Source organism: Ictalurus punctatus, chromosome 1 (assembly GCF_001660625.3).
Source record: "Ictalurus punctatus breed USDA103 chromosome 1, Coco_2.0, whole genome shotgun sequence".
NCBI classification, from domain to species: domain Eukaryota; kingdom Metazoa; phylum Chordata; class Actinopteri; order Siluriformes; family Ictaluridae; genus Ictalurus; species Ictalurus punctatus.
In genome coordinates this window covers 29,725,675-29,749,953 of record NC_030416.2, presented here as the reverse complement: position 1 = coordinate 29,749,953, position 24,279 = coordinate 29,725,675, and the positions used below count along the sequence as shown (strand labels likewise).

The 24,279-nt window shown below is 38.4% G+C and overlaps 1 protein-coding gene across 7 annotated transcripts in view; it reads right to left on the bottom strand.

Moving 5' to 3' along the window:
• Positions 1-24,279, bottom strand: part of LOC108271803 (piezo-type mechanosensitive ion channel component 2) — a 136,935-nt gene that overhangs the window by 2,163 nt on the left and 110,493 nt on the right. For 6 of the 7 annotated variants that reach the window (XM_053683724.1, XM_017479601.3, XM_017479592.3 and 3 more), the window contains 25 exons: positions 24,003-24,099; positions 23,687-23,852; positions 21,272-21,361; positions 20,568-20,686; positions 20,070-20,141; positions 19,425-19,528; positions 18,124-18,244; positions 17,930-18,001; positions 17,571-17,737; positions 16,179-16,366; positions 13,608-13,799; positions 12,037-12,447; positions 10,228-10,486; positions 9,003-9,185; positions 7,942-8,191; positions 7,242-7,374; positions 6,299-6,446; positions 4,494-4,708; positions 4,220-4,378; positions 3,824-3,971; positions 3,365-3,553; positions 2,405-2,497; positions 2,142-2,311; positions 1,883-1,999; positions 1,713-1,792 (listed from right to left, as the gene is read on the bottom strand). In XM_053683724.1, coding sequence (XP_053539699.1) covers positions 1,713-1,792; positions 1,883-1,999; positions 2,142-2,311; positions 2,405-2,497; positions 3,365-3,553; positions 3,824-3,971; positions 4,220-4,378; positions 4,494-4,708; positions 6,299-6,446; positions 7,242-7,374; positions 7,942-8,191; positions 9,003-9,185; positions 10,228-10,486; positions 12,037-12,447; positions 13,608-13,799; positions 16,179-16,366; positions 17,571-17,737; positions 17,930-18,001; positions 18,124-18,244; positions 19,425-19,528; positions 20,070-20,141; positions 20,568-20,686; positions 21,272-21,361; positions 23,687-23,852; positions 24,003-24,099 — 3,943 coding nt within the window. The remainder of the gene's footprint in view (positions 1-1,712; positions 1,793-1,882; positions 2,000-2,141; positions 2,312-2,404; positions 2,498-3,364; positions 3,554-3,823; positions 3,972-4,219; positions 4,379-4,493; positions 4,709-6,298; positions 6,447-7,241; positions 7,375-7,941; positions 8,192-9,002; positions 9,186-10,227; positions 10,487-12,036; positions 12,448-13,607; positions 13,800-16,178; positions 16,367-17,570; positions 17,738-17,929; positions 18,002-18,123; positions 18,245-19,424; positions 19,529-20,069; positions 20,142-20,567; positions 20,687-21,271; positions 21,362-23,686; positions 23,853-24,002; positions 24,100-24,279) is intronic. The other variant, XM_017479611.3, reaches the window with a different exon arrangement.

The following is a 24,279-nucleotide window of genomic DNA, read 5'->3' as shown; positions in this document are numbered from 1 at the left end:
ATCATGGCATGAACAAAGGAGATTTCTGAGGACCTCTGAAAAAGAGTCGTTAATGCTCATCAGACTGGAAAAGGTTACAAAACCATTTCTAAAGAGTTTGGACTCCACCAATCTACAGTAAGACAGATTTTATACAAATGTAGGAAATTTAAGACCATTGTTACCCTCACCAGGAGTGGTCAACCAACAAAGATCACTCCTAGAGCAAGCTGTGTAATAGTCCACAAGGTCACAAAGGAACCCAGGGTAACTTCTGAGCAACTCAAGGCCTCTCTCAAATTGGCTAATGTTAATGATCATGAGTCCACCATCAGGAGAACACTGAACAACAATGGTGTGTATGGCAGAGTTGCAAGGAGAAAGCTACTGCTCTCCAAAAAGAACATTGCTGCTCTTCTGCAGTTTGCTAAAGCTTACATGGACAAGCCAGAAGGCTGTTGGAAAATGTTTTGTTGACGGATGAGACCAAAATAGAACTTTTGGTTTAAATGAAAAGTGTTATCCCATCCCATCTGTGAAACATGCTGGTGGTTGAATCATTGTTTGGACCTGTTTTGCTGCATCTGGACCAGGACACTGCCATCATTGATGGAACAATCAATTCTTAATTATACCTGTGAATTCTAAATGAAAAGGTCAGGACATTTGTCCATGAACTGAATTGCAAGAGAAGGTGGGTCATGCAGCAAGACAACAACCTTAAGCATGCAAGTTGTTCTATCAAAGAACAGTTAAAGAAGAATAAAGTTAATGTTTTGGAATGGCCAAGTCAAAGTCCTGGCCTTAATCCAATAGAAATGTTGTGGAAGGACCTAAAGCAAGCAGTTCTTGTGAGGAAATCCACCAACATCCCGGAGTTGAAGCTGTTCTGTACTGAAGAATGGGCTAAAATTCCTCCAAAAAGGGGGTCACACCAGATACTGAAAACAAACATTCTCATACGTTTTCCACTTACAAATAAGTAATATTGGATCATTTTCCTCAATAAGTAAGTGACTGAATATAATATTTTTGTCTTGTCTCATTTGCTTAATTGGGTTCTCTTTATCTAATTTTAGGGCATCTGATGATGTTTTAAGTCATATTTATGCAGAAATTTAGAAAATTCTAAAGGGTTCAAAAACTTTCAAGCACCACTGCATATTTTATTTACTAGTTCCATTTTAATGTTGTGAAACTTCTGAAGCAAGTTAGTCCCTGTTATCTCTTACATTATAGCTATATATACATTATATAGGTATAACCAGTCATTCATTCTCTTGAAGTTAAAAAAAAAATGACACACAAAATTCCTTCCATAAATGTTACATAAACTCACAGGAACAGATCAGATTAAATGTTTTTATTTATTTCTTAAATAACACTTTTTAAAAATTATTTTATTTTTAAAACCTGTTTTATTAGTCATAGATTATGTGAAGCATCTTCCATACAAGTCCTTGTGTGGCTATTAATATTGACTGAGAAAATTAATATAAACCTGTGATTTGTCTTACAGCTGGTACTACTGACAAAGCTGTTAACTTAGAAAAAAAATTAATCAACACTTTCTGACCAATCAGAATCGTGAATGCAATTGTGCTGTGGTATAAAGTTAAGTATTTTGTTTGTTTTATTTATTCATTTATTTTTGAACATGACTGCCTTTAGGTTTCCATTATAGTGTATCCCAATAATCAGCAAATAAAATGCTCTTTAGATTCCTACATTACCTTTATAAAGCTGTTCTATAGGTTTTGCATTTGAGTCGCTGGGTGCTCGAATGAAACAGGGGAAGACCTGTTTAATAACTCTGTAAACAACATGAAACAGAACACAGCTTTATGCCGTTATGTCCTTCACTGGAATTACTGATTCAATTCAATACAGCAGTTTTACTCACACAGCTTTGTTCCTTGTTCCATTCAGCAAATCTATTAACTCTTGTCTTGTACTCATATCCAGATATGTAACATGCTTGTCCATGGCAATTTCAGCCTTAGCCCCAAGACTAAGATTCCTAAAAGACACAGAAAAAACCTTTATATATCCTAAAAACAACACAAGTCCACCTTTCATATTCTTCACTGACAAGCAGCAATATTATCATGTTTCTCATTTTCTACCTTTACATACCCTATATTTTATGATGTGTTCATTACCTCTGTACAGTCCAGGACATGGTGACAGGAAACTGGTCCTCTTTGTTCAGTACTTCCATGAGGTTCTTCCTGCTGGGTGGGCTGATGGTCCAGAGAGAGTTGGAACTTCCCTCTAATTCAGCTACTGTCACATCCTCTGCAGTGTATGCCTCCAAAAATTGCATTGCACTCTGGAAAAAGGGGATTTCTTGCATTGTAGATGATGTGATGTGCATTGTACGGTGTAGTTTTGTACATGCTATGTGTTTACTGTGGAAACTTACCGGAATATAGTTGTAGGAATTCATAAACTCTAGGAATTCCACCTCGGTGATGTCCTTCAGTTGATTTTGCTGAGCACTCATTGTGAAGATCGGCTGCAAGACACACGATAATAACGTCAGTCCTGTTAATGCACACAAACTGAAATGCTCACTTCCAACTTCTCCTAGTTGAGTTGGACCCAGTATTATATTTGATTTTGCAGACTCTTGTCTCACCTTATTTATTTATTTATTTATTTATTTATTTATTTATTTATTTATTTTCCACAGCACCTCACATTAGTATTCACCCCCATTTGAACTTTTTCACATTTTTATATTGTTACGACCTGACATATTGTCAATTTTTAACAACAAATTTAATGGTGTTCGGCTTGATGTTTAAAATTCAGAATATCTTTTGTAACTAAGCACTGATTTATATTTTTACAGAAATTTGTCCTGGACATGCTTGATTAGCTCCTTGGTCTTCATGATGCGCTGGGGTCTTCCAAGCACGCACAAGTATAGTTATAGTAAGAGCAAGTGATACTTCCATTGCACACAGGTAGACTCCGTTCAACTAATGATGTGACTTCTGATGACACCAGAACTAATGTAACATTTAAAAAGTACTTTGTTTTGCACCAACAGGGGTCAATACATATGCACATTTCACATATCTTACACTTTTCCTTTCACACTTAATAATGAATACATATAATAGGTTATTTTGTGTAGATTCATGGCATATAATCCCAATGAAGTCCATTGCAATGAAACGTTGTAACACTACAAAAAGTTTTTAAAAAGTTCAAGGGGTGAATACTTACAAGGGCCGAGATGGAAATCTATCAACTATTAGCAAACTGTGGTGGAAAAGCATGTATTCTCATTTGAAATGAATGTTGTTGTTTTTTTGCACACAACACCTGCATAAATAGATATAATAATTAACGTAAAACCAATGCGATGATGCACCTGAAATCCTCCCAGTGTGATCGTGACAGACACATCCAGGGGTTTGTTGACTACGCCGGCCACCGATTTGACCAGAGACATGAAGAGGAGCGGGAACCAGACGATGCAGATGAGTAACATGACGATCATACCACCCATCCCATACTTAACCACCTTCTTCTTCTTTTGCCCACGTGGCTGAGGATACCTCTGATAAATCACACATATGCACATTTGTCTTACTATCATTGCAGGGTTTTCCTGGTGGGGACTAGACAAACAATATTTCCCAAAGGAAATATTCCTATGCTTTTGAGACATTCAGTCTCCACTGAGATACAGTATAAAAGCATGCTCACACATATTGCGTTAAAAGACCAACAGCATCATCCATGTATATTATCTCCTCCTTTTTACTGAGTTAATGTGACAATTTACTAAATGCGTGCATGCTGTAAAATGTAAATGAACATTGCTCACTTTCTCTGATTCCCTCCAGCATTTGAGCACAAAGATGTGTGCGTAAATGTCCTCCACACAGATCCAGCTAGAGAGACTCAGAGTAGTGTCTGTCCAAACCCAGTCCATCACGGCCCGCAGTTCAGTCAGGAACGGAACCAACCGGAACCTGAAAGCGAAACCCGCACAGACAAGATGCTTTACTGAGCACTGCAGAGAGTACATGGGCACAAAATGTTGATTAATTTGAAGTACAGTTGATTTAATTTTCAATCAAATCTGACAAGTTCCAGCTGTATTATTTCTCCACATGCTGTAAAATCATCAGTCCAGCCTAATTTATTAATGTGTGTAATCTGTACATTTGCTCGTCAGTATTTATAAGGCAAGGCAGTGATGTGTGCTGATGGTTCTCACCCCTGGAAGAGGAAAAGGTTGACATAATTATAGCTTTTGGTCAGGAAGTTGCCCAGCACACGAGTAGGGTAGCCACAGCGGATCTGGTACGCTGATAGACCAAAGTAGATGCACTTCACAAAGTACCAGAGCTGAGCCACCATGTTCTGACTGAAACGCCTAACAGAACAAAACTCTTAAAGCACTGAGGATACTTATTCTAATTATATTTATAATATAATAAATTCAAACTGTGTCAAAAGTTCCATTCTGTATGTAGACAGGAAGTATTTACCTCTCAGTGACTCCTGGAAGTATGAAGAACATCCAGAAGTGGATACCGAACACTAGTATGACCTGAAAGATGACCTTCCCCATAACAGTCTTCCTCAGGTAGAGCGCTCGGTCCACCACCATAGTCGCAAACTGAATGAGGACCATGACGAGGAACGCTTCAGGAACCTGATCCTCTGACAGAGATGATGTGATGTCTGCAGCAGCAGAGTGTTTCTATAAAGACATGGAGAGAGACAGGATTTCAATTCATGCTAGACTTTCTACAATGTGTGCTTTCTCAACACACAAACTCCAATGTCAAAGTGCAAAAAATAAGTTCTTATTTTCTTATTGGTTATTGATTATAATCATATTGGAAAAGCTGAGTTAGTGGACAATTGCATCATGATATATAACAGCCTGTAATTTTACAGAATGCAAGTGCAGGCCTTGTAACGCCGGTTTATCGGGGGAAGGGTTAGACTGATAATTCAACAAATTAATATATATTTTTTGAATTAGAATTTATTGAAGGACAATTTATTATTGAACATAGCAAAAGATCTAGTCTTCAAAACATTTTTGGCTAACTTCAATTTTCACCATATATTTGTTTTGCATTGTGACTTTTTTTATTATTGTGAATCAGCCATAAAACATCTGAAACAGAAGGTTGCTACCTTTATGCCCGGCTACCTAATTCGCCTCACAAGTGCCTTAGAAGGCAGCGTTTCTAAAGCTACAAATACACCTGTAAGGAAAAGTGTGTAGTGTGCTTTGAAAGGCATAACATTGTCACTAGCCCCAAATGTTTGTTTAGGCTAAATGTAATAAAGTACCAGTGAAGAGAACATACGATATATACTGTATAGAACATTCTGTGACAACAGCAGCTATTTCTCAGTATATACAGTACTGTGCAAAAGTTTTAGGCACCCTATTTGTTTAGTACAAACTTTGTTATAGATTTTTATTTTATGACATCTACATTATCGAGTCAGTATAAAAACATTTTAGATTCCGAAACATTCGTTTTCCAGCACAAATGAAAGGTCACAGAAAAATGTTTGTATGTCAGTAAAGAAAGCAGCATATTAAGTGGTAAGAGACACTTTTCAGACAAAAAACACAATGAAGACTGCTGGTTTTTGCTGCAGAAATAAGAAGCGAGTGCGACGGTCAAAGTCTCCAGAAGAACCGTGACTGGTTCTGCAAGATGCTCGATAAAACTTACAGCTCATTTCCTTATAAAACTGCACTAATTGTACCGGGAACTACTACTTTAATATATATATATACACACATGTGTATATATATGTATATATACATACATATGTATGTATATATATATGTATATATATATACACACACACACACACACATATATATATATATATATATATATATATATATATATATATATATGTGTGTGTGTGTGTATATATATATATATATATATATACACACACACACACACACACACACACACACACACACACACACACATATATATATATATATATATATATATATATATATATATATATATATATATATGTATATATGTGTGTGTGTGTGTGTGTGTGTGTGTGTATGTATATATGTTTGGTTATAAACTGCTCCCATTCAGTGATACTTTCTGGCACAATTTGGGCTGATGCCCAGGATTATGAGATATCTAAGTTACATGTACGTCAGAAGGCATTAGTCTATGCAAGCATTCAATTCAAACATAACTTGATGTCTTCTCACATACAGTGAGTCAGTGTCTGAGCTACTACATTACACTCAAGTTTTCAGAGGTAATATCAGTGCTGAACATACCCCAAAAGCCCAGAATCCAAAAACGATGATGATGAAGTCGACGGTATCAGCCAGGAACATGAGCACGTAGACATCTGTCACTGCGCTGTATTCTGGGTGGATCAGGTTGTAGAAGAACTGGCGAATTGGAACAAAGATATCCAGGGCTCTGAAATCATGCACATGTTGGAGAAATGTCATTTAAATCAGTATTCAAACATTTACTGTATGTAGTGGTGATGAATAAGATTAACAACAACAAATCATGATGCTTAGGCATTTTTTAAGTTATCGTGAAACTCTTAACAAGCATTTTATGGATGTTTTGCATCCTCAGTGTACCTGGCTTCAGAAATAATGCATTTAGTGCTAGTGAGTTGCTACAGAAAATGCTTAACAGGCTTCATGGAATACATTACAAATGACCTCAACACTCTACTTGAGGTTTACGTTCCCTCACGCAATCTGCGATCGATTAATGACCGACGCTTAGTAGTGTTTACTCAGCATGGCTCAAGGTCCCTTTCCAGAACCTTCACACTAACTGTTCCTCATTGGTGGAATGAACTTTCAACCTCAATCCGGACAGCAGAATCTGTCACCACCTTCAAGAAACAGCTAAAGACCCACCTCTTCCGTGTGCACGTAACTAACCCCTAACATGCCAACCCCCACATTATTAAAAAAACAAAACAAAAAAAAAACCCAACTTACACTGGCTCTTACACCTCTACTCTGTGCACTTTGCTTCTCTAGAAGTCGATATAAATCTTGTATTGTAGCACTACTCGTCGCTTTGCTTATATTTCCTCATTTGTAAGTCGCTTTGGATAAAAGCATCCGCTAAATGAATAATTGTAAATGTAAATGTAATTAAATCATTTTTATGGAGCAGGTTAATCATTGTGGAACATCAAGAGCTGGACTGAAGCTAATAACTAGTACACATATGATGCACGCTTACATTTTGACTGTGAATTTCTTGGCTTTGATGAGTTGCTCTCGGAATTTCTCCAAAATGAGCTCTTTGCGACTCTTCTGCTGAACCCCTAACACACTGCCTGCTCGAGACACACTCGACCTCGTGACTGAACTGCCTGTGGACACACACACACGAACACACACAAGGAATGATACATATAATAAGTATAAAAGAGAAAATGTAAACACATGCTAGTTTTGGTTTCACTATGATGGATTACCGTAGAACTACACAAGGGCAAAGAGCCTTTTCTGTAAAGGGCTCCTAACTCTGGAACATGTTGCCAAATGAGTTTAAAGCAGTATGTGATATAAAGTCTTAAAATAAACCAGAGCTGTACGCATATTTAAATGTAATAAATGTTTGTTTTAATTAGTTATTCATGTTGCCAGGGTTGGAAGTATCCTTAAAATAGGTACAGGTTATTTAGGTATGTATTTGTATGTATGTATAAATGATATTCCACATTAGCCATAAGCTTTACTTTATGTTAAGTAGTTTTTCGTTTTGTTTTGTTTTATAGAAAAGCCTTTCTAGGGACTCAAGATGCAAATTAGCTTATGCTATACTCTCTATGTGCAATACATATTTTCCAGCTTTTGATAGGAATCATGTTTTCTGTACTGTCTTTATTCAAATAAAAGTTATTTAAAATAAATAAATAAATAAAATGTGTGCTAACCTCCTCCGGAACGTGTTGATCTGTGGGAGATGTGAGATCCTGCACTGGAACTGTGCCGGCGCATGGTGGAGGGTGTGTTTGAGAGTTTTCTCGTAATGCGGACGTGTGTAGTCTCCATTAAAGTGTTGCGGGTCAGCGAACCCCTTTCCCTTCGGACTGGGGGTTTCTCTGTGCTGTCCGAGTCTGAGTGACTGTACAGTGCATTTTTAGATTCTGCTCTCCTGTCGTCCTCATCCCACAGACCATGACACTGATTCAAGAGTACAATGAATACACACATCAGCTTCTATGTGGAGGTTACACAGGTCATATCAATGAATGTGTTGGGAAATAATAACACAAACACTGAAATTCTGTATTCCACTGAAATTATTAAAAATCAAAAGCATATTACTTTAAAGCCAAGTCAGTATAAAAGCAAACTAGGGGGAAAAAGTCTTTAGGGCATTCTACCACAAACAACCAATCATGAGCCTGGATGAAAAGGTGACAGACGTGACAGATAAATATTCACCTTCTAGTTTAATACAGTAAAAGAAGGCAATAAATTATCTCACATATTTATATAAAAATAGTTAAGTATGACTAATTTTACTATTAACCAAATGGCTTGAAAATTGATATTATTTAATTATATTTTGCTTGATTATATATTAAAGATTCTATGAAGGTCTTAATGTGGCTTAATATGAACAAATATGTAATAATTAAACAAAAATAAAACAATAAAAAGTTAAATACAACATTTTAGAAAATAAATTCACAAAAGTAAAACGTGCAGTGTAAATATGATGAAAAGCTGTCTTTGTAAAATGACTAAACACGTCACATTGATAGAAGAACCTGAAAAATGATTTTCTATAAATTAGAAATAACATTAGTTTTCAACTGACTTTGACATCAACTGAATAAAGTTTCATCAAAAGCAGACAGATAACCTGTGTGAATGTGGATTACACTACAGGTGAGATGTCAAAGCTCTGATGCCTGATATTTTAAAACTACCCAGATAGAACTTACTTCATAATCATAGTGTCAGTAAACATAAATATAAAAGCTACCTTAAGAATTGAGCGATGGAAGAAGAGTGCCAGCAGTTGGACTAGGTCATAATGGACATATCCTTCTTTCTTCTCGACTCCTATTATATTAGGAGGGTGAAATGGTTTGGTCTTGTCCAACTCTACGTTCTGATTGAAGGGGAAGAAACCAAACTGGAAGAAGTATTTTATCACTATGGTGACCTGGATGTGGGAAAAAAAAAAGAAAGAAAAAAAGTCACCTTCATGGGAAAAGTAGTAGTTTACTGATCGTAACCGGTTAGCTTAGTTGTTTAAAAATGCAATAACAAATGTGATTTTAGTGATTGGTGAAATAAAAAAATCTTGCTGATGCAGATGCTGGTGTAACTGAAGCTGTAACAGAGATGATGGTGTAACTGTAACAGAAATGATTGTGTTACTGAAGCTGTTTTAGTGTTAAAACTATAACAGATTATAATGTTATGGATGCTGTAACAGATGATAGTGGTATCGATGGTAGTGTTACTGAAGCTCTAATGGAGTTGATGGTATTACTGAAACTGTAACAGAGATGATGGTGTTACTGAAGCTATAACAGAGATGATGGTGATACTGAAACTGTAACAGAGATGATGGTGTTACTGAAACTGTAACAGAGATGATGGTGATACTGAAGCTGTAACAGAGATGATGGTATTACTGAAACTGTAACAGAGATGATGGTGTTACTGAAGCTCTAATGGAGATGATGGTGATACTGAAGCTATAACAGAGATGATGGTGTTACTGAAGCTGTAACAGAGATGATGGTGTTACTGAAACTGTAAAAGAGATTATGGTGATACTGAAGCTGTAACAGAGATGATAGTGATACTGAAGCTGTAACAGAGATGATGGTGTTACTGAAGCTGTAACAGAGATGATAGTGATACTGAAGCTGTAACAGAGATGATAGTGATACTGAAGCTGTAACAGAGATGATGGTGATACTGAAGCTCTAATGGAGTTGATGGTGATACTGAAGCTGTAACATAAATTATCATGTTACTGAAGCAGATTATAGCAATATAATCTGTAACAGATTATATTGTTACTGAAGCTGTAACAGATGTTAGTGATATTAATGATGGTGTTACTGAAGCTGAAAGAGAGATGGCTCTAATGGAGTTGATGGTGTTATTGAAGCTATAACAGATGTGATGGTATTACTGCAGTTGTAACAGAGATGGCTCTAATGGAGTTGATGGTGTTACTGTTGCTGTACCTCTGTGTAGACTATTGCGGTCATCCAGAAGCGCTTGCTGGGCCGGGGTACAGACAGCATGGCCCACAGGAAGATGAGGATGGGCAGCACCAGCGTGGCCACCGAGGCTGAGACCATGTGATTAAGAATAATGACTAGGTAACACACCATCTCTGAGTGGGCCACCAGCATGTTATAGAGAGCATAGCACAGCTGTAGGATCTGTGGCTGGGAGCTGTAGAAGCGCTCCGATTCCTCCAGCTCTTCATCATAAAACATCCTTTTGGAGAGAAACAGAAGCAATAGTAAAAGACTGTAGATGAGGAAATGTAGCAAAGAGCATTTGACCAAACTCACCAGATGAAGCTGAATAAAGCAACATGTAATCATGGTTATTTTATCCTTACCACACATACTGACACTGCTAGACACTGCTACTTCTAAAGTATTCTGCAGTTTTGATAGGAAACATCCACAAGAGGGTGTTAAAGCCTACCCTTACATATTCACTGTACTCATGATCCAGTGCATCAAGGTGCAGCACATAACATAGCGTCCAAAATTTCACTACGAACAGCTGTTTTTGTTTTACAAGTTAGGGAAAACACAGAAGTATGTCTTAGAATGTAAAATATTTTGAATAAATGTAAATTTTCAAATATTTTTCATTATGACGTTTACATAAGTTGCTCAATAATTGATAATGAGTCTTTGTTGGTCACATATACAGTAGAGCACAGTGAAATTGTTTTCTTCGCATACCCCAGCCTGTCAGGAAGCTGGGCTCAGAGTGCAGGGTCAGCCATGATACGGCGCCCCATGGAGCAGAGAGGGTTAATGGCCTTGCTCAAGGGCCCAACAGTGGCAGCTTGGCAGTGCTGGGGCTTGAACCCCCAACCTTCCAATCAGTAACCCAGAGCCTTAACCTCCAAGCCACCACTGCCCCGTTTGGTGTGCTATTAGTTAATTTCAATTTCCATTAGAAGGTGTTAGTGTTTCTCCTTGTATCTCCTTGTAACTTGTAAGTATTTAACCTGTTTTAATGTGAAGATAATAAAGTAATGTTGATAAATTTAAATAATTACATTTTATTACTATATACCATATATTACATTTATGATTATATGCATGATTATTGGCTTCTATTGACTCATGTTCTGAGACACTTCACTGCTAAATATTCAGCTAGTTACTCTTGAGCTAGTTTTGAGTTCCAAATATGCCGACACAGCTGACACCCCCCATACAGAATTTACCGCAATGCGATAATGGGTTTAATCCTATTTATTAAAGAATCCTAATACGTATGCTCTTTATACGTATGACCCCTTTGATAATTGGATAACTGTATAATTTAGATATTTAGATATTGTAGATATTATAATTTAGATACTGATCACAATATTAGTCAGTTAAAACATTCAGTACAAGGGCAAGCACCATCAATAGAATTTTGGAATCTATTCATGTTTATTCGGTTAAAGCAGGGGTTCTCGAAACTTTGTGCTCACAGAGACACATTTGAACGTTTAATATAGACAAACGGACACTGACCCACTTCAGTACAGATTTATTTTGTGAGCCTTACCTTAGATAAATGTTGCCATTACATTTATTTATCAGCCTATTTGTTTTTGAGGTTGGGATTAAACCTATTCAACTGGAATAATCAAACAGGTCAATAACAGCAAGAATTCAATAATAAATAGAATAATGATGAGTTATTATTTCTGTAACAAAATGCAAAAATCGAGAACCCCCTGGCTATGCTTCACAAACCACACTGTGTGAAGCATGGGTTTAAAGGACTGACAGTGTGGGTTTTCTCACCTGTTGCGCAGCAGTTCACTGGCTGTGAGCTCGTGGCTCAGAGAGGGGAGTGTGCTGTTGTCTGGTGCATTTATCCTGAGCTTTTTGTCTTCAGCGTGAGCTGCTGACTCACACACAGAGTCCAGACCTGTGGCCTTGCTGTAGGAGGGAGGAATATCTGCCTCAGAAGGGAACCTACTGAGCTGTGGCCATGTAGTCTGTTTGGATGCTAATGCAGTGTCCCACTCTGACGCTAAACCTCCTTTGAGAGTCTGCACCTCACTGCTACAACGCCGGATAGCCGAGGGCTCAGGCAGATGTGTGGTGGTCCAGCCATCACCACAGTGAGGGCTTTCTCGAGCATCGTTTTGCTCTTCGATGGTATCACCAGTACCTTGGCAAGAACATATTGCCGTGCACTGTGTGTTTTCACTGTCATAAGAGAAAAGAGGACGACAGCAGTAAGCAATCAGAGGATTGTGAATAGAAAAGTCTACCATTAGGTGTCCATTATGTGACAATTAGGTATCCACTGTGTGAAGCATTACACACTTACACACTAGAGAGAAGCATTTTGTAAATACTGGTGACCATCTATATTTAGTTAAACATGACAGAGGCAACTTTAATTAATATATCAATAAATCAATCATATGCTTCTGATCCCACAGATTATATTCCACTATATTTCACATGGATCAGAGAGCTTTGGAAACTGCCTGCCTCTCTGTCACCACAGAGCAACAGAAACCAGCCACAGCATAATGTGTTTCGTTTAGACAACAAAAAAAAACCCAGTTTCACCTGCATCTTGTGTTAAAGCGCACCTATTATGGTTTTGAAACATGCCTAGTTTTGTTTAAAGGTCTCATACAATAGATTTACATGCATCCAAGGTCAAAAAACAGTTTAATGTGCTAATAATATAAATTGCAGCAAGACCTTTATCCCCCTCAGTGTCACAAACGACTCGTTAAATGATCCGTTCTAAATGATTCATTCTAAACTCCTCCTTTCAGAGCGCATACTCTGCTCTGATTGGTCAGATGTCCCAGTCTGTTGTTTTTGGTCTAACGCTGTCAGCGAGCAGCTGATGAAGACCAGAGGCGAGGTTTTTTTTGGTTACAAACCTACATAGGTTAGTACAGGAAGTAAGTCTGGAATTATTAATGACTCGTTTCGGGTATTCAGATTCGGTTCCTTCTTTTGGGAGTCAATAACTCCGTTTGTTGTGCACTTTGATTTTTGAAACTTTGCAGACTTTTTACATTCACAAACAGCTATATAAAACATTACATGAAAGGTAATCTTTGAAAAACCATAATAGGTGCACTTTAAAGAAATCAAAGCCGCTTTATTTTAGCCACTTTCCCGTACTGTATTTGTTCAGATTACTCAGTGAAAGAGAAAGAGAGAGAGAGAGAGAGCGAGCAAGCAATCACATTCAGGGATTGTTCCCGTTTTTACTCACAGAGTTGTGGATTTAAATGGAAGCATATGGGATCCATTAGAAGTGTGATTAAAAATACTTCAGAAACATTTTTTTAGTGTTGAGTTGTAATGTGTTGAGTGTGGAGATTTTTAGGTGCTACCTGACTGCAGCGCTGGCTGAACTCTCTGCAGATGATGAGGAGGAAGAGGAGGAGGAAGAGGGGAGCTCCACCCCCTGCAGACGACACAGTTTGGGCCGATGTCTCTCGCTCGTCTTGGGCACGCGGTCTGCACCGGTCTCACTGGACTCCAGTATGGACTGACTGTATGCCTTTGTGGACTCAGTGTATACACTGCAAACACAGTCAGAGAACAGAAACACTCACGTGGCTTTTCACAGTCAAAGGGAATTTATGTGATCGTAGGCTGCATGATTACGAATGATTTAAGGCGCTCTCTAATGGATTCAACAGTGTCACACTGAACCTCAGGTGTTTACTTGATTTAATTTCAGGTTTTACTGTTTAACACGGGTGGTAGATTCATTAAGACACTAAGACTTAATTAAGAATTAAGACAAGGTTAAATGTGAACACAAACATCACAGAACTCATATTAATGATTTGTAATGAATGGCATATTGAGAAAATAAAATCATGGAGGCTTCTGGGACTTCCGGAAACAGAAGCAAATGAGAGCCAAAATCTGCTGAAGAACTAGAAATTACTTAAAGATGCTTAGAACAACATACTATACATCTGCAAAAAGTGAACTTAAGAAAATAATACAAATTTCACGCGTAGTTACACCAAATATTAATTTAGTCTCTTCTACTCTATGCTTTTTTGCTTTCTAGAATTCCCTTGACTATTACAATGGATATAAAAAGTCTACACACCCCTGATAAAGAGGCAGGTTTTTGTGATGTAAAAAAAAAAATGTGTGCACGCCCTTTTATAAGTGGGGCATGGCTGTGTTCAGAATGAAACAATCTCATGTTCAAAAGTAATTATCATACAGCTGTCATCAATAAAATTATTCTGATTCACTCCACAGGTTTTCTATGGGTTTCGAGTCAGGGGACTGGGGTGGACATGGCAGGACCTTGATTTTGTGGTCAGTATACCATTTTATGTTGATTTTGATGTATGTTTTGGATCATTGTCGTGCTGGAAGCTTTCTGGCAGAGGCAGTCAGGTTTTCATTTAATATCTGTTGGTATTTGATAGACCATGATGCATTGTATCCTAACAAAATGTCCAGGTCCTCTGGCAGAAAAATAGCCGAAAAACATTAAAAAGCCACCACCATATTTAACCGTGGGCATGAGGTACTTTTCCATATGGCTACCTCTCTGTGTGCGCTAAAACCACCTCTGGTGTTTATTGCCAAAAAGCTCTATTTTGGTTTCATCTGACCATAGAACCCGATCCCATTTGAAGTTCCAGTAGTGTCGGCAAACTGAAGACGCTTGAGTTTGTTTTTGGATGAGAGTAGAGGCTTTTTTCTTGAAACTATTCCAAACAATTTGTGGTGATGTAGGTGACTTCAGATTGTAGTTTTGGAGACTTTCTGACCACAAGACACAACAAACTTCTGCAATTCTGTGATCCTTGCAGATTATTTGGCCACTCATACCATCCTCTTCACAGTGCACTGAGAGACGATATAGACACACGTCCAATTCCAGGTTGATCATAACATTTCCAGTTGACTGGAACTTCTTAATTATTGCCCTGATGGTGGAAATGGGCGTTTTCAATGCTTCTGCTATTTTCCCATTTTGTGAAGCTCTACAACCTTTTTGCACATCACAGCTATATTCCTTGGTTTTTCCCATTGTTATGAATGACCAAGGGAATTTGGCCTATGTCTTACCTCATATTTAAACCCTGTGAGACGTGGAAGTCCTGGTTGAACAATTTCCTGTTCCTAGTAACCCAGGTGTACTAACATTTTTTCTAAATATCAGTGGGGATATACTTCAAATATAGTTTTCTCACATAAATTCATATGGGTGCCAATAATTGTATCACACCTATATTTAACAAATATTTTTGGGATAAACCTGTGTTGTGTTTCCAATTGTTTGATATCCATGAGAGCAGAGTATTTTATTTTTGTGAATTTTTTTAGGATCAAAAGTTAAACAATAAAGACAATTTGTCACAGCCTTCTTTACTCATATTTTCCAAGCGTGCCAACATCAGTGGAACGCACTGTACATCTGGTCCAAACTTGTCATGACAAGATGACACTCATCTTGTCATGGAAACACTTGAGATAATTGGGTCATTTGATCATAACACAGTCATTTGAGCCCTGTTTTTGTCAATTCCTACAGAACAGCTTTTTTTTGTTTGATACAACACAGAACAGTTTCCCTGGAGGTAAATCCGAATATAAAGTGTGCTGAAATGTTGCTGTCAACAGAGGAAAGCTGATAGCTGTGAGGAATACCTGCTGGTTCTTGACTCTCTGGAGGCCAAATGATAAACCTATGGTGCTTTTAGAGAGTATTAAGACCCCTCACTTCACAATTTCGCTACTTTTGCAGCCTTAATCTAAACAGATGAAATACATTCGTCCCCAAGTCTGTAAAAAATGCTGCAGAAAAATAGGTAATTTTATAAAAACAAACAAACAAAAAAAAAGCGAATGAAACACATAGTGAAGGTAGCATTGCATGTTTTATTTGCGAGTGTATAGTGCTGTATTTTGGGATAATGTACCGGGTCAGACTGTCTTTATTGGGAACAGCGTTCATGCTCTCGTCCTCTCTGTCCTGATGCTGTGCTGAGACAGAATCTCGTTGAACCTGCAGCCTCTCTGCTCCCTCCAGAACAGTCTCAGAGGATGAAGGTCTACACAACTGCTGCTGGTAATACATGTGTATGATCCCTCGTGATGGAGTGTTTCCCTGTATACGTTTGATAAAAACATTTCAGTATCTTACAGTGGGTTCTACATATTTCTGCATGTGGTTTTGCAGCAATTACATCCAAAGGCTTATTTACAAGTGATTTTTTCCCTCATAACCTCTGGGTTTCCAAAATGCGGTCTACGATCTATTGACTGTAATTACTGAATAAATAATAACAGTTGATGAATACTCTGTTGTGTAAAGTATATAACACGATGACAGTGATGATGTTATAGAAACATAATCAACAACAAGGTGGTGTGATGTGGCACAGAGGAAAGCAGTGTTACTATTACCACCATGAGGTTGATTATTTGTAAATAACAGCACATCCTGAAGTATCCTATTCCTCTTGTTTTACAGTGCCTTACCAACATAACAATTTTCTATAAATTACAGAATGATACGTTGTATGTTATATGCATTTATAGAGATGCTTAATGTTGTGCAATGTCCAGAAAACAAGTTACTTCCTGTCATCAGTTACGTTATAGCAGCTATAAATAGCCTGAACAGCCTCTCTTGACATTAATAAAACAAAAAAGCAGCTTCAAAGTGCAAGGCCCTCCATCCTGGAGGCTACAGAGTTAGCTCTGATACTGGAGAGTTATTCCAAAAATACTAAATAAACATCTGTACACCATCTCCTCATCTTAACCATGATGAGTTGCTCTCACAGCGAGAAGTGGAGTTGCCAGATGAAGCAAATTTGCCGGTCGTAGCATATCCTCCCACAGGCTATGAGAAACATGTATGCTCATTGTTAGCAACAGATGACTGAAGACAGTCTGACAACTCAAATGTTTTGTTATTTGATTCTATGATGGAGGAACAAGTCTGAGTACTCTAAGTTCATAACCTGTGGGTTAACTCTTTGAAGTCCCAGGACCCACTGGTGCAATCAGTCTTGCAGAGATGTCTCCTTACAGAAAGCTTCATCATATCAACGATCACAAGCATTTCTTAAATCCCTTAAATCCCTGTGTAAATTGTTACTATACAAACATTAACATATTACAATTAGTGCCTTAATAACAACCTTACAACTTGAACTACTGTCCGTGTTGCTGTTATTGAAAATCAATCAAAACCTTCTGACCAATCAGCCTCAAGAATTCAACAGAGCTGTGGTATAAACCATCATATTGTCCAGCTCTAGTGGCATTAGTCATGTTTAGTAAGACTTTGGCAGCGTCAGTACCTTTTTGACCTCATGTGTGAGCATACAGCGTTCAGTGCGCAGCACAGTGGAGATGTCAATGTATTCCTGGCACATCGAGTTGAGCCAGGCAGTGAAACTGTCCAACAATGCCAGGAAGAGCACCCACGAAAACTTCACTATGTTAAACACACGCTTCAGTACATTGTCTGGAAATGTAAGGGAAAGCTGCGAGTCAACAAACAATAGATAGTGTACAGATATAGAAAGAATGTAAGTATACCGCTTTTAAATTAACTGTGTGTAACTCTTGTCTGATTTCATCTAAATTTGTAGGGGTTAATCAAAAGCTAGTGGCTGTACATACAGTATATGTGCAGTTTAACACAATGACGATGTACCTGGCCCATCTGATCTCTCCTCTTCAACTGTGTCCTCCACTTGATCTCCCACCTCAAGGGCTACATGAGCTGCTGAAGAAAGGCAAAACATCTCAGCTACTAATATCATTAAACTGAAGAAACTGAAGAACACTGGGCCAGACAGTTCTTCTCTTTGTTCTGAATAAAATATCTGGATTGGATCTTTCACGTACCCTCCCGCTGGTCCTTCTTGGTTTTGCGTCCCTCTGTGTATCTCTGCCAGAAACGCCGCCTCTCTTTGCTGCGTTCCTTCATGGCTGTTTTGGAGTCAGTGATCCATGCATGATACACAAACTGAAGAGACAGAACAATGCCAAAGACAGACATGAAGAGGTGATGGAACAGATTTGATTGGTTAGTGTTTAGACTTCATGATCTGGATTATTTTTGTGATCTCTTGTCAAGAATGCGAGAACAGTTTGGCCAATAGGAATAACAAGGCTCAGGGTGTGTTTTAACCCAGAGTAGTGGATGTCACCTTTTTTTTGTTTGTTTGTTTGCTTTTAGCTATGGAAATGTGCTTTATGTTGGAGAAAAAACACAGCCTCAACATCAACCAACACAAAACCAAGTCTCCCCTGAAAAGTTCTCATGCATCCTACAGTAAAGCACATTGCACTGCATTTCCTTCACATGCAAAGCAGCCCATATGGATCTTGATAGCTGCCTGTAAAACAGACATACAAAGCAGTCAGACATTCCTCAAGGCTCGGCCATTCAGGCTCAGATTGCGCTCCAATTTTCCTCAATGCACAGTAGTAAAAGAAAGTGTCAGGAAAAATGCAGTGTGCAATGAAGCACACAGGCTGGATATGACCAAAGAGGGAAAAAATATTGTACACAGAACAATAGCACAGTAGTATAAAATAGAGGAAGAGGAGAGATATAGTAGGCCTGGTGCAAGTACCTTGGCTGCCCTGATTGTATACTGCAGTATAGTTTTGGGGAGCTTAATGACAGACTTTGCTAAAGCCAGCAAAGCAGAGGCAAACATTCGGATAGCTCTCTATAAGAAGGACAGAGTAGGGGCTGAGTTAGTAAGGACATGGCGTGTAGTCTTTACTATGGTGGTTTCACGCTTCCACAAAGGAAGTTAGCAGTTAGTGGCCTGACAAATAAAGAAACATTGTTAAATGCAGAGAAAACAAAATGTCTACAAGATCTCAGTGCTGTAGAGCCACAAGTGTTAGACCAGTAGTCACCAACCCTGTTCCTGGAGATCTACCTTCCTGAAGACTTTAGCTCCAACCATAATCGTGTCCACGTGACCATCTAATCATTGCCTTAAGAAGTTCTTGATCGGCTAAAACAGGTGGCTGGAGATGAAACCTGCAGGAAGGTAGATCTCAAGGAAGAGGGTTGGTGACCACTGGGTTAGACTATTGATTCTGCATGGTCAATATATACAGGGCAAGTTGAATTCACAAAAACAAACCAAGTACTAAATGCTACTAAAATGTGTCCGAGGACTAACTTGAAATGCCGATCTCTTTGGTAGTTCTTCCTCTTTTTTCTCCTCGTCGTCCTCTTCCTCTTCACTGTCCGTCTCAAACAAATAATAATTCCCGCTTCTCACCACTGAAACAACAGTTAACAATTAACAGTGTGGCTATTCTGGAACGTAAAAACATGTACTGTATACAGATTTGATCATCTCTAGCTAGCTCTCCCCTATCACACAACCAGGGAGGGTGAATGCTAGCACATGCTTCCATTAAATACGTAAAGCCACCACATGTTTTCGAACTGCTGCTCAGGCAGCTGAACACATTTGGAGGAAAGAGCTAACTATCCTCTTCTGCATACATGAGCTCACAGACGCCCAAGATTGATTAGTGTCACTGTGATCGACACGGGACAGCGCAACACCATCCCTTCCACCCAGAGAGCATGGCCAATTTTGCTCTCTTGGACTCCGGCCATGGATAGCTGTGACATCTTTGGGATTCAAACTCACGATCCCCTAATAAAAGGGTGAGAGCTTTTCTGTTGTGCCACTATGGAGTCCCCAGTGCACAATTGCTTGCTTTTACAATGAGTTGAGTTATTTAATGTATTTATTTTAAAATAAACCTAAAATGACCTTTATAAATATAAGAAGTGATGTATGAACACTCACTGGAGGCATGATCAACCCAGGGTCTCCACCACTGCTTCCTTTTTCCTTTTCTCATCTCTTTACTCGTCTCTCCTGCAAAGCCCAATCCATTGAAGCACACATGAACCTTAAGAAGCACCATTACGGATAAGAGAGTTTGTCCTAACGTCTGGTATGTGTGAGCTCATATGTTTTCAATTCTCCTGCAATGCATTTACGCTGGTAGTTAAGCTCAGGCACCTGTGGAATTTATGAACTCGTCTGTGTTGTGAACTTTCAGTACACTCAAGACCAAACCTGACTGCTGCATTAAAGCTTTATTTTTGATGAAATGAGATACAACATTGAATAATACCTAGCTGTATATTTTAAAATACTATATTCCGTGAAAAAGAAGGAAGACTAATGTACAGTATGTATTAATTAATTGCATATAATTAAATTAGCATGTAGTCAGTGTACCAAAATACATAGGTCGGCTAAATGAGTCATAATTAGCTGACTCACTCTACCACACACCGTTATCTTCCACTTCTTCTCTGGAAAGTGATTGACTCTCGCCACTCTCCTGTGCCAAGCTCAACATCCTCTCCTTTCCCCTCTTAAACTTTTGCTGCCGACTCTTAATACGGTCCATCCTGTGAGAAAAAGAGAGAGAAATTGGCGACAGTCCCTACTACAGTATGTCCGGTTTCGCGGGATTGAGCCGAATGAGTTTTCCCCTTGGCCAGAATCACAGTAATAACACCAGTCCTTAATTGGGGAAAGAGGTTGAAAGAGTGCACTCGTACTGAGGCATGTGCAGAAGTGCTAAGTGCTTTGTCTTTCAACGGAGGGGAAAGTAAAGCTAGGCACAGCAGGGTGGCGCTGAAAGATCCTTTTGTCTCATACAAACACACTGCAGATGTCCTGTAAACACAGTGCACCGACTCAGAGCACCAGTTCCGAAATGCGGACAACAAAACACTAAGTTAAAGCAGAGTTTGAGATATTGCAGTGTGTTGTCATTTCTATGAATTAAAACAAAATTCGCATAACACCACGCTGCACACCAGAAATAAGTCATTAACTGAAATAGGTAAAAATATATTTTTTGAAGCACATTCTAGCTCGTAAAAGCAGGGGAATATTCCTTAGGTAAATATAATATCCATAATAGTCCAAGACTGTTCCAAGAACAGTAAATAATGACGTGTGAACTATGAGGTGTTGTATAAACGCACTGTCGCTTTAGCAGGTCCATGGATTTTTTCTCCTCTTCAAGTCGTGCTTTCACTGCCTTCACGATTGTGGCCTGGAATAACTCGGCTCCTCTGAGAGAGAGAGAGAGAGAGAGAGAGAGCGAAAGACGCAGAGACAGAGAGAGAATAAAGAGCACACGATTCAGATTAATGTGTCTGGCTTTGTCTAATGCTTTAGCTGCTCAATTACAAACAGCTGGTCTCTTGAGGTCAGTGTCAAACACGGTGAATCCTTAATTTAGCACCCTAAATAAACATTAGACCTCGTTTATCAAGCTGGATACGGACAAATTTATTCAGAAATCGATCGCAAGGGCGTTTACACAAGAAATGATAATCAGTTAGTTTAGTAAAAAAAAAAAAACCACACAGCTTCTGAGTTTGTGTAAATTTACATTTAAGGAGACTCATTTATGTCAACCTGGATTGATCAGCTTCAAATATTATACTTAGAGATGAGTTACTTTAGTTAATGTATATACAGAATGCGTTCACTTTGTTTATTTCAGTTACACACATGAATTACTAACCTATGCTCCTTCACTGTTGAGTTATTTTGTCGTTTTTAGCACTCGTTTTTTTGAGTTTGTCTTCCATGTAGTTTTGTGGGTGACATTTATGTGCACCTTATGGGTGGTTTATTAACATATGAGTACGAGTACAAAGAAAATCGGCATTAATGAAAGCTTTGTTAATTGGGAATTAAACTTTACTAATAGGTCAGATGAGACACATTACTTTCACATTACTTCACAATAATGTTACCTTACAACAATTATATGTGCATGAACAAAATCTTGCATATAACAATTATACTCAAAATTGTTAGTAGATTTGTCATTGTAATTACAAATATTAAGGAAATCATTTAAGTAAATGTATACTGCAGATAGAAAGTGAAGGCTCACAACAGATCACAAGTATAGAAAGTGATTTACAGCATATATATTATGTCTTTCTAGCAGTAAGGATGCATTTCTGTTCCTCTGCTGGATAATAATATGACACTGGGACTCGTACTTTATAGCACTTTTCTCTACTTCCATATATTTTTTTTTATTTTGACATTGTGCTTAAGCACAAAAGCACAGAAAATCATTTCATTTAAGAGTATTTAAGAGCAGCTACATCGGGTGGACTGTTTCGGAATTACAGCTATTTTTGAACATACAGATATGCAATGATATTTTTCAGTATTTCAGTATTTCAATATGCAATGATATATTTCAGTATTTTATATCCATGCATCCACACAGGGTCACGGAGGAGCCTGGAGCCTATCTCAGGAGCTTGGGGCACAAGCTGGGGGACACCCTGTATGAGGCGCCAGCCCCATCACAGGGCACAATCGCACACACCCATTCACACACTACAGGCAATTTAGAGATGCCAATCAGCCTACAATGCATGTTTTTGGACTGGGGGAGGAAGCTAGAGAACCCGGAGGAAACCCCTGATGCATGGGGAGAACATGCAAACTCAGCACAAACAGGGCAGAGGCGGGATTCAAACCCCCAACCCCAAAGGTGCTAACTACATACATACAATCCCCCACATACACTACCGGTCAAAAGTTCAGACACACTCATTCTTTATTTTTATGTTTTCCCCACATTTTAGAATAATAATAAAGTCGTCCAAACTCTGGAGTAACACAAATGGAACTATGTTGTGATAAAAACCCTAAATAAATCAAAAATAATTGAGTATTTAGGCATATTCAAAGTAGACTCCGTTTTTACCTAGAATTTCCAGAAATGTATTCTTGGCATTTTCTTGACCGATTTCTTTAGGAATTTCCCTGAGATGCTTTTTAAACAGTATTAAAGGAGTTCACACCGACACTGCACTCTTATTGGCTGCTTTCCGGAATATTTCTCTCTGAGTCGTCCGTTTAAAAAAAAAATTATTAAATAAAATGTTAGTTTTCTAATGAAAAAAATGAATATGTTGGCACAAATATATTTTTGTCTACAACTCTGATTTCAATCATTTAAACATACACCTTCAGATCAAAAGCTTTTTAACATCATGGGAAACATTGCAGTCAAGTGTCCACAAACTTTTGACCAGCAGTGTACATACATATTAGCATAATCTTAAACACAGTTGTTATGCTTGTTTTATGCTTGTTTCATGGCCCCTTTGGAGTCAATGATGTCCTCAGGTCTGTAACTCACGCTTGGTATACTTCCTGGTGCTCTGTCAGGAATGTGCTGGAGTCAAAACAACACATTTCTATCACTGTTAGTTTATTAACTGTGCTTTTCAAGAGTACTATTTCACTGAAGAACCTGAAAACTTCACATTTCACTGCCATAGTCTGTAGGGAATGTAAAATATAAAACTGTGTGTGTGTGTGTGTGTGTGTGTGTGTGTGTGTATATATATGTGTACCTGGAAGCCAGGACCTGTGAAGAGCGGATATCAGCCACCACGTGCAGGAAGTAGTAGCTCATGAAGACCCGTCTCTGCAGCAGCAGGGAGGCAAAACAGATGCTGTCCCAGATGATACCTGCTTCATCACTGGGCAGTTCACACTGTTTATTAGCCTGCTGTTCCGCTATTTAACAAGAGACAGGAAGAAGGATATGATTTAATGCATTATTTAAATGCACAATTTACACAAGTACTGAAATCACACTTTTTGCGACTATTACTGCAACAACTAAGAGACTCAGAAAGCCTTTGCATTCTTTAGGTAATAACTTACGTCGTGAATAGCCCTTTATAGTGCATGCCAGACTGAACAGCTGGATGAGCCAGCAGTGATTAACCACCAAGGCTTTAATATATCCACAGGCAGCTATCTGAGAAGTGAGAGGAGATGGAGCAGTGTCATCAAACTCATAAATCTGGCCTGATTATGTTCCGGCCATGTGGTGCAAGGAAATGTTGATGAAAGCACAAAACACACACACAAAAACCATACATCTTAACTGAACTGACCTGTATTTTTTCGCTGAGGCTTTATGACTGTTTATGAAATT